This window comes from Abrus precatorius, unplaced genomic scaffold, assembly GCF_003935025.1.
Source record: "Abrus precatorius isolate BTA unplaced genomic scaffold, Abrus_2018 Scaffold9, whole genome shotgun sequence".
Lineage (NCBI taxonomy): Eukaryota > Viridiplantae > Streptophyta > Magnoliopsida > Fabales > Fabaceae > Abrus > Abrus precatorius.
The window spans coordinates 9,217,386-9,228,162 of NW_020874439.1; the positions used below are offsets into that span (position 1 = coordinate 9,217,386).

At 28.5% G+C, this 10,777-nt stretch overlaps 1 protein-coding gene across 1 annotated transcript; it reads left to right on the forward strand.

The window, feature by feature from the left end:
• The first annotated feature begins 5,096 nt into the window (after positions 1-5,096).
• LOC113850517 (beta-amyrin 11-oxidase-like) lies at positions 5,097-10,454 on the forward strand. The gene is made up of 8 exons (XM_027481081.1): positions 5,097-5,329; positions 5,545-6,025; positions 6,594-6,854; positions 9,473-9,562; positions 9,681-9,759; positions 9,863-9,969; positions 10,065-10,186; positions 10,361-10,454. Exons 1-8 carry the CDS (start codon positions 5,097-5,099, stop codon positions 10,452-10,454), a joined length of 1,467 nt encoding a protein of 488 aa, XP_027336882.1.
• The last annotated feature ends 323 nt before the right edge of the window (positions 10,455-10,777 follow it).

Sequence of the window (10,777 nt, forward strand, 5' to 3'; positions counted from 1 at the left end):
TGTTAAAAACTTTATTTAATAACAAAAATCTTTATAAAGTAGTATAATAACATTTAAGTATTAAAAGATTATTTAATAATTTAAATTTTTAAAAAACTTATTGGCGTTGATGGTGTGCTTGACTTTTCATGGCAAATTAGGCACGCAAGAAGGTGGCTAAAATAGTCCACTGTGTTCTTGATAAAGAAAAAAAAAATAACGAATTATAATTTATTATTTACTGTTAAACAAATAATTTATATCAAGTATAATAAATTTTAAACTTACACTAATGTAAAAAAATTTATATATATATATATAGCGAAATAACTTTTATAAATGTAACACTAAAAATATAAAAGTTAAATAAAATTTATAAAATATTACTTGATTTCTAAACTTTGTTTTTGATAAAATTATAATTTTGATTCTATCTAGCTCTAACTAAATTTATGTTTTAATTCTCATATAAAAATCTTTTTTATTAAATACAACTCTTGTATATATACATATTCGTGCTCACATATTTTTTATATTTTAAGATTTATTTAATTGAGAGTTTATTTTTGGGAAAGAAGGGAGGAAAAAATTTGTTTAGTAATAAATCTTGTTTAAAAAAATTTAAATGAGATGGAAAGTTTCATAAACCCTATTAAACTTATGTTATTAGGTTTCCTAAATTGGAGAATTTTTTTAAAATATACCAAAAGATGTAGCAAACACCGGATTTTTTGAAAAAATAATATTGATGTTATCATTTTAATTTTCTTAAAGCACAGTAAAAAAGTGTAATTTATTAAAATACTCCTTAAAAATAGACGACATTATATAAATTATTTTGATAGAGTAATACGGATATAAATTTTCGATATTCTATATATATATAAAAACAAAGGTCGTAAGGAAGCATTTAACTAATAAATTAAACATGTAAACACACACAACATGCAGGCTACGCAACACCGACAGTCGAACTAATAACCTCTAAACTAATTACTAGTAGTCTTTTTATTTAATGAATATTATAAATATATTCTCGTATTATTAAAGAATTTTGTTAACTGCAACACTTAAGATTGAATTTAAGCATTTATAAATAAAAAAATTTATAAAAATTATTATATTTTTCTGTTTAATAAAATTTGATTATTATTAAATATTTATCCTCAGTCTTAAGAGCTGAAATTAACAAAACATAATAATAATAATAATCATTGGCGGCATGTACATGTATTGATGGTAAATAAATGATACTTAACGCTTTAGCATTTTATGCGTTTTAGTTTTTTTTTTTTTTAATGCTATCTTTATCAACAAGTAAGTTGAAAACGGTCGATATTTATATTTGTTTATATGTATTATCTTGTAGGACGAGCAGGAAGAAATCATAAAGAGAAGACCTCCAATGCAAAAAAATATAGGTGTTAAGGAAGTCAAGCAAATGCATTATCTTTCAAAGGTAAGTATAAGTTAGCACTCCCTCTAATTCAAGTCATTTTAACACGTAATAGTAATCGTTTTTCAGGAGATGCAAGCTAGCTTTCATTATATTGATGCGAATTTTATAATTTATATTTCGATATCTTTCGGAGGAGGTTTAAGGAATGGTTTGAATTCTGCTTTAATTCATTGTTTTACAAAATTATTTATTTTATAGGTTGGAGCGAACAAATCCAGAATGTCCCATTACTTGTTTGCCACTTAGTAGGCCCACAGACAACTGTTTCGGGAGGGTGATAAAGATCACATGAGCTGAAAAGCTTATAATTTTCTAGTTCGTCTGGCTTTACTTTTGTACGTATGAATTGAATTTTTATGTATATTTTTTTTTTATTTTTGGTATATTAATTTCTTTTTTTCATAAAAGAATTTATTTGAACTATTTTTACTTTTTAAGTTTTAATTAGGCCTTAATTCAATTAATTTATAATAGTACTCCTTCTAACATTATTTAGTATTTAGATTATAAATTGAGTTATAAACCTTGTTTTAATGTGATCCCTTTTTTTTTGTAGGAAAGTTAAGATTTGGACCTACAACTCTTACTGAGAAATAAGAGACTAAATCCTAATGTCTAGAGTTAGAATTGGGGTTAAATGGGAAGAGAAAGGAGACAAATGTGGATCTAACCAGTGTGCAATGTTTTGCGCCATATCTCAATATACAAATATTCAATTGAACTCATTCTAGTGACATTTGAAAACTAACATTCAAGCCTTTAATTCATATTCAGATTATGAAGTCAAAAGAATGCAAAATTTTTAGGCCGAAATAAAGGAACAAGTTACAAATTTGTTCTAGGATTTTTTATTTTTGGATAGATTTAGATTTAATTTGAAGTTTTCTCTTTTTTTCCATCTTCTTCCCTGTACTCAAAACTTTGAATTTTTGTGCTCTTCCACCCATAAAAGAGTAGTTTTTGTAATATAATTTAAGGATTAAGGAAGTGTAACAATTTTGAGAATCAGTTTACAATTTTTGTTCTCAATTCGTGTTCTCTCCTCTTCTCTTTAATCTATTTAATTTAATGAACTAAATATATTTGTTCTAATTGCAATTAAAAAGTAATTGATTCATCATTATTCGTTTAAAATGTGTGAATCAACTTTAGAAAATTAGGATTAATTAAGTGGTGCAGAAAATTAATGCATTTTGATTAAATTCTAAAGGTTTCTAAATTTTAACTGATTTTGTGTGAATCAAATGCATGAAGATTTTCGTGTGATCACTTATTTTGGATTTATGTTTCATTCAAATTCAAGTTTTAACCCCTCATATTAGAATATTAATAATTTTCTTTATTTAATAATTGAGAGTTGTTATTTTCTTTTTAATTCTTGAATTAGATGTTTAATTAACTAATCGTCTTATCTTATTTTTTAAAATTTTATTTTATTGATTTTATTGAATTTTCCTGTTCTAAACTCTAATTTGATAAATTATTTTAATGTTCCTTAAGAGACAACTCTGGTTGCTTGTCTCGTGCTATAGTAATTAGATTTTTATTATTTTGACTCATGTACGATCGTGTATCCAATTTGGCGTAGTTGCCGAAGATCATCAAATTAGGATTAAATTAGATAGAATAGTACAAATTTATAATAAACCTGTTGGACACTTAATGACTATGATATTATTTGTGTTTGTGATTGTGAAAAAGGTTTAATAGTCATGGTACATGTGAGGAGCAAATAATGTTGTTCTGACCATAGAGGATAAGAGAGTGTCCAAGACTTATAGGGAATCAAGCATAGCTAACTTGTGTCGTAGGTAGTGGGACTTTGCTAACCTATCCTGATAGACACTTGAGCATATCAAAATTGGTTTAAGTGTGGGCTGCTGATAGTGATTATAAAATGAGAATTGTGTATTTATGTTCTGTCTCTGATAAAATGAGAAGATATACCTATGACACTAACGAGATTGCAGACATGAAACTCTCAATCTCAACCTGAAAATAAAATATTGGACAACTAACTAATTATTCCATGGAGAATTCACAAATAAAAGACATTGAATGATTGTTGCTTGATGCTTGAATGTTGTTTTGTTCATTTAAGCACAAGTTTGGTTTGATGCTTGAATGTTATTTTGTTCATTTAAACACAGGTATTGTTGATGCTCGATACCGTTGATGCCTGAATAATGTTTAATTCATTTAAGCATATGTTTTGCTTTGAATTATTGTTTATGAATGTTTGTACTCATCCATCTTCTTTGTTTTGTGTCTTTTGACAATGTTATGAATGTAGAATGACTCTCCTTTAAGTGGACCGGAGGAGTAAGGGATGAGCTAACTAGAGAGTAACTTAAGATTGTTGCAACTAGTTATATGTTTTGTGAACTGTTTAAGGGTCACTACGTAGATCTTTGTTTCTTTTATGATGTAATTAATTAAATGGCTAGAAGAAACTAAGGTTTGTAATCTATTGGGCATTATAATATTATGTCGTTGTATGATATTAGTACTTTTATGTAAAAAAGTTAGTTGATACTTTAGACATAATTGACTTTTATATATATTATAAAAAAAACTTTGAATATTTTCTTAAGATATATTAGATAATGGAAATTTAACTATTAAGAATAGTAAGGTTTCAATATTCTTTTACAAGGAATAGTGACAGTAGTATCAGAAATTGGAGGATGAAGACATCATTGATTTATTGTTAGAATTTTTAGTTGCGGGTCATAAAGCCACTGGCATCTGTATTATGTTCTCAATCATATATCTTTCACAGCATCCAGATAAGATATCATGAAAAAAGCCAAGATAAATATATAGAATATATTGGTTTGTCTTCATTTATCAAAAGCAACTCCATGTTTTGATACAAAGTTATCGTTGCTTTTTTTTTTTTTATGTATAATTCTTCTAAATTTAAAAGATTTTTGTAAAAAGTTAAAGATATATTTAATGTTGATTTAAATTAAAATATTTTGTAAGTTTAAAAATTTTTAAAACAAGAATAAATAAATTTTATGTCTTCATCATCTTACATCTCTTCTTTATAAGAGGAGCAAATTGAAAATTATTCTAATATCATTATCTATTTTAACATTATTTTCAAATTATTATCTATCTACACGTCTCTGAAACAATAATGTAGCCAAAAGTCGGTATCATCTGAAACAATAATGTAGTCAAAAGTCACTATCATTATCGATGCTCCTACATGGTTTATAAACTACGTACGTACATCAATATTAATTTTAACTACAGGTATAAAATACATCAATAATAATTCTAATTACAGGTTTTATATAACTAAATTGTCAACCATGTGTTATTGCGTACAAGTCAATATATATTCTGGGATTGGAATATCAGTGTGAATAAGATTAATTATTCTTGGTACGGTCGTGGGCCTATATCCTATGATTAATTAAACATTTACTAAGTTTTTCTTTCGACAACGAAAAGAAATTAAACATTAATTAGATCAATTGGTGATTTTATTTCGTACGCAATTTAAATAATTGAAAAACGAGATGAGCATGTCTTGCATGCCTTATTGCCAAATAGTTATTAATTAGATCAATTATTGGAGGCTTCATATGGAGGGCAATCAACTTATAAATTGAGAGATCAATTGAAGGATGAGACAGATTCGAAGATGGAATTGAATTGGGTTTGGAAGAGTGCTGCCACTTTGTTTGCATGCTACATTTTTGTATGTAAATTTTTGAGGGGGTTGAATTGGTGGTATTATGATCTAAAATTCAGAAACAAACAGTACCCACTGCCTCCTGGTGATATGGGATGGCCTCTTTTTGGCAATATGTTGACATTCCTCAAGGACTTCTCATCTGGTCATCCAGATTCACTCATCAACAACCTTGTTTCCAAGTTCATCTCTTTACTTTTTCTTTCTCTTTAACTTATGGCTAAAACCTCGTTAGTTTAAAATTTTTTAACCATTTAGAATCATAGTCCTTTCACTAAAACCCTCTTTAACTTATTGCTAATTAGCTAAAGTGAAACATTATTATCGAATATATTCTAAATAGATATATTATTACATAATTTCTCACTCTTACCTTGCTTAATTATATATGTTTCAGATATGGAGGAGATGGTATTTACAAGAGTCACCTATTTGAGAAACCATGCATCATTGTTACTACATCCGAGATGTGCAAGCGAGTATTGACAGATGATGAGAATTTTAGGCCTGGGTATCCAACAGCATTGAAAGAGCTACTACCAAGTAGACCCTTGAATGATGTGTCTGGTGTCGAACATAGGCGTTTTAGGCGCCTAGTAACTGCTCCTATTATGGGTCACAGTACGTTAGAAATGTACGTAGAGCGTATCGAGAACATTGTGGTCAATGCATTAGAAGAAATTTCCAGCATGAAAGATCCTGTTGAGCTCTTGCCAGAGTTGAAGAAAATATCATTTCAAGTCATCGTTAACGTTTTCTTGGGCTCTAAAAATCAGGACATCCTTGAGAAAATAGGAAATCTGTTTTCTATTATGTTTGATGCCGTTTTATCTGTCCCCGTTAATGCACCCGGTTTTGCTTTTCACAAAGCACTCAAGGTTTTTCTTTTTCTTTCTCTCCTCCTCTTTCTTGTTTTATTGCTGTTTCGAAAATTAAATATTTAAAATGTTATCATATTAATTTTTAAGAAAAGACAATAAAAAGAAACAGTTGAATTTGTTTGTAAAAGAGTATTTATAATAGAAAATCTAAATTTTTCTTTTTAATATTTATAAAAAAAAAGCTTAAATGTGTTTTTAGTCCTCATATTTTATCATAATTTTAGTTTTAGTCAATTAATTTTTTTTATTTTTTATTTTTAGTCCTTGCTATTGAACTGATCGATTAAGATGTTTTCAATTGTAAATTTTTTATGGAACCACATCAGTTAAAAGGATTTAAAATAATAATATGCTAAAATATAGGGACTAAATTAAATAAAAAAAATTAACTTAGATGAAACAAAGCAAAAAATTTTCAAAAACGTAAGAATTAAAAATATATTTAAGCCAAAAAATAATTAGTAAATATTTAAATAATTTAATTGTTTAAAGGACTTATTGTTGTATTAGGGGAAAAAAAAAGGACTTATTGTTGTTAAGGTGTACTTTTTACATTGAAAATTAGGCACGTAAGAAGCTGGCTAAAGTAGTTCGATGTGTTGTGGACGAAAGGAGGATGATGATAAAAAGTGGTCAAATGGAAAATAAAGATCTTATTGATATTCTCTTACAAGTGAAAGGTGATAAAGGTCAGAAATTGGAGGATGAGGACATCATTGATTTATTGTTAGGGTTTTTATTTGCGGCTCATGAAACCACTGGGCAAGGTATGATGTGGTCAACCATATATCTTTCACAGCATCCAGATATCATGAAAAAAGCCAAGGTAAATATTAATTTATTCATGATATTCGTTAAAATTTAACAAGTGTTCTCTTTTGTATAAAAATGAGTAGAACAAACTCAACTATTGAATCTTACCATAAAATTAACACTAAAGATATAAAAGTTAAATAAAATTTATAAAATATTACTTGATTTCTAAACTTTGTTTCTGATTAAATTATAATCTGATCATTCATATCTAGTTCTAACTAAATTTATGTTTTAATTCTCATACAAAAATAAACTTTTTTATTAGATGTAACTCTTGTATATATACATATGTGCACACATATTTCTTATCTTTTAATATTTGTTTAATTGAGAGTTTATTTTTGGGAAAGAAGGGAGGAAAAAGAAAAATTATTTGGTGATGAATTTTGTTTGAAATTTTTTTAATGAGGTGGAAAGTTTCTATACTCGATTAGAGCACTAGTAGAAAAAACCTTTTTACATCAGTTAAAAAGGGTTTTTTATGTCGGCTCTGCAACTAAGGTAGATACATGTGATGTAAAAAAAGACCTTTTATATTGGTTGTTAATAACCGATGTAGAAAGTGTCACTTTTTAGATTATTCATAATAATCGAAGTGAAAAATGTTCTTACTGTTTATGTTCATATTTGTCAATAGCGTCAGTGTTTTTTTTCTCTAACAGTTTATGTTATCACTATATTTTCTTAAGATTTAAAACACTATTTAAATTAAATTAAAATCTATAAACGTCAATGTTCATTGTGTTCGTCATGTTTGTCATGTTCATCTTTGTTTGAATATGTAGCATAAAGAATATGCAGTGTTTGTCAAATTGTTTAATGAAGAAAAAAATACAGATGATGTCTCAAATCAATGAATGAGCAAGTGTATACATTGTCACAGTAGAATCACTAAAAAGAAGTATCAAATATTGATCCACAGCAACTGTTAATTAAGATTTTCAATCCTTAATTACTCAATTTTCAAAGAACATAAACAAAAGAATTATGATGATACTTTCGCTAAGACAAAAAATAGCAAATAGAAAAAAAAAACAGATTTCAAGAATTAAAATCTCAAAAATTGGGTTAAGTAAATTCAGATGGATAAAGCGAGTACCTAGATTGTAAATCCTCCTAAGCATCCAAATAAATAGATTTCTCCTCCAACTACTCAATTTTAATCTCTTAGAGCTGCAAAAATTCTTAAGATAAGTCAATACCTTTGTCAAGGATAATAGCTCGTAACCCTTAGTTGACTACTTAGAATCTCTTCCTTAATTAACACCCCTAAAGTTGAATTAAATTTGATTTGTGAATTTCACTATTTGGGTTGTCCTTGATTCAGAAGACTTAGGTCATTCTATTTATAGAGTTGCATTCAAGTCTTTTTAAATGAGCAATGATCAATTCATGCTAGATTTCTACTTAAAATCAGAAACATGAAAATAAGATAAGAGATAAACTGAATCATCAACCAACAAATAAAACTACTCAATTAACCTCAAAAAAATAAAACTTGAAATAGTCTGAAGGAGAATTCTACGAAAGGATTACAAAGGGTTTATTACATCTAAGTATTCAAAAAGGAAATTAGAAATTAAACATAGACAAACTACAATCTAAGATTAGAGAACGAGAGGAAAGGCTTGTTGTCATCCTTAGTTGTAGCCGTCATTTTTTTTCTTCTTCCAAAATGTCCCCTTAGCTTTTTACATCATCCTCTTTTTATATTGGCAGCTCCCTTGCCCATTTTCTTGCAGATGCTCAAATCTGGCCCGCATTAATCTATATTCTCAGATACATAACCGTGTACTTGCCCGTGTATATCTCTAATTCCTTAATAATTCATCCCTTTAAACTTTAAGCTTCTGATTGAACTACACTCTTGAAAACATGGACATGTACTTGACTGTATATATCTCTGCTTCAAATATTTTGCTTAATTTACATGATCCAATAAGTACACTAGCATGTATTTAGGCATGTATTTGCTAGTGTAAATCTCTACTTTTAAGCTCAAACCAATTCTTTCAGTCTGAAAAGTACATGTGCAGATACAAGAACGTGTACTTGCCTGGATGAAAAAATTGTGTCCTTTGCAAATTGTGTCCCTTAATGGTTCCCAATACTTGTTGTTTCCATGTGAAAAAAATTTCATTATCCAGTTTGATATTGATAACAGAGCACTTGTATGATGGGCTGAGAGGACCGTACAATGCCTGATGGCATAACAATGGATCAAGCTCTGATACCATAAAGGTATCTAAGCAGTAAGGGTTTAAAGAAGAAAAATAAACACAAGAAAAGAACATTATGAATACAAAAAAGATTATTATTGATGAATCACCATTACAACCCTTAACATGATTTATATATATATATATATATATATATATATATAGAGAGAGAGAGAGAGAGAGAGAGAGGAGAACTAAATTAACAGAAACAACTAACTTTATCAATGATATGATCATCACTCTCGACAAAGCCAGCTAGGGGCATGTGCAACATGCATGTATTGATGGTAAATAATGGTTCTGAACGCTTTAGCATTTTATACGTTTTACTTTTTTTAAATGCTATCAAGTAAGTTGATATGGTTACAGAGAAGGTAATTTATATTTGTTTATATGTATTATCTTGTAGGAAGAGCAGGAAGAAATTATAAAGAGAAGACCACCAATGCAAAAAAATATAAGTATTAAGGAAGTCAAGGAAATGCACTATCTCTCAAAGGTAAGTATGTTTGGATGATAGTAATTTAAATTTTTTAATACATGTATCAACACTCTGATTTTCTTTATGATTAGGTCATTTTTTAAAATACATTAAATAATGTTGTCATGCCTTGCAGGTAATTGACGAAATGCTGCGACTGGCAAATATTTCCTTTACACTTTTTCGAGAGGCAACTGCTGACGTGAACATCAATGGTTTGTCGATATTATAAAAGTGTTTATTTAATTTCTAGTTATGTCTGTTTATGAAAGGAAGAAAAGAAGAAACATGTTTATATCATCACCCAATTATTTTCAGGTTATATGATACCGAAGGGATGGAGAGTACTAGTTTGGATAAGAGCTCTTCATATGGATCCTAAATATTACCCCAATGCAGAAGAATTTAATCCCTCGAGATGGGATGTAAGTTTGAATGTAATATAACTTGTTTTTGGACAACTAATTACTCTATAATTTCTTATTTTTAATTTATTTATCTGTTTTCATGACGGGTGCAGGATTTTGGTTCCAAAGCTGGAACCTTCTACCCTTTTGGAGGGGGGAGTAGGATGTGTCCTGGAATGGACCTAGCCAAGCTTGAGATTTCCATATTTCTACATTATTTTCTCCTTAATTATAAGTTAGAACTCTTTCTTTATCCCTTTTCATTTACTGTTTAATTTCGTTATTCACAAATTCACGTTACTTTCACACTAGTAATCGTTTTTTAGGAGATGCAAGCTAGCTTTCAATATATTGATGGGAATGGTTTGAATTCTGCTTTCATTCATTGTTTTACTAATTTACTTTATAGGTGGGAGCGAACAAATCTAGAATGTCCCGTTACTTGCTTTCCAGTGCCTATGCCCACGGACAACTGTCTCGGGAAGGTTATAAGGGTCACATGAGCTTAGCTTTTATTCGGAAAAATTTCTAAGCTCCTTGGTTTATTACTTGTAATTTTCTAGTTGGTTTATTTGGGTTTGCTTTTGTATGTCAGTAACCCCTTTTGTCTTGAGTTTGAATTCAATAAAGGGAGCTCGTCCTATTTCTCTATCTCGCATGGCTTGGTGAAACTTGGAATAGAGACGGATTAGATTGTGTTGGATTATCACACGTCAATCTATTTTAAATCTAATTATATCAAATAGATTTTAAATTAATTTATTTTAGTTTTCTTTAAAGTCAGTTTTAGTAATATATATATATATAAGGATAGATCCATTAAAAC

What these genes read in the sequence shown, in the direction of transcription:
- LOC113850517 (XM_027481081.1), top strand. Translation starts at nt 5,097, where the DNA reads ATGGAATTGAATTGGGTTTGGAAGAGTGCTGCCACTTTGTTTGCATGC. An exon ending in ATATCATGAAAAAAGCCAAG is followed by an intron (nt 6,855 to 9,472) that starts GTAAATATTAAT and finishes ATTATCTTGTAG; the next exon opens with GAAGAGCAGGAAGAAATTAT. An exon ending in TATTTTCTCCTTAATTATAA is followed by an intron (nt 10,187 to 10,360) that starts GTTAGAACTCTT and finishes TTTACTTTATAG; the next exon opens with GTGGGAGCGAACAAATCTAG.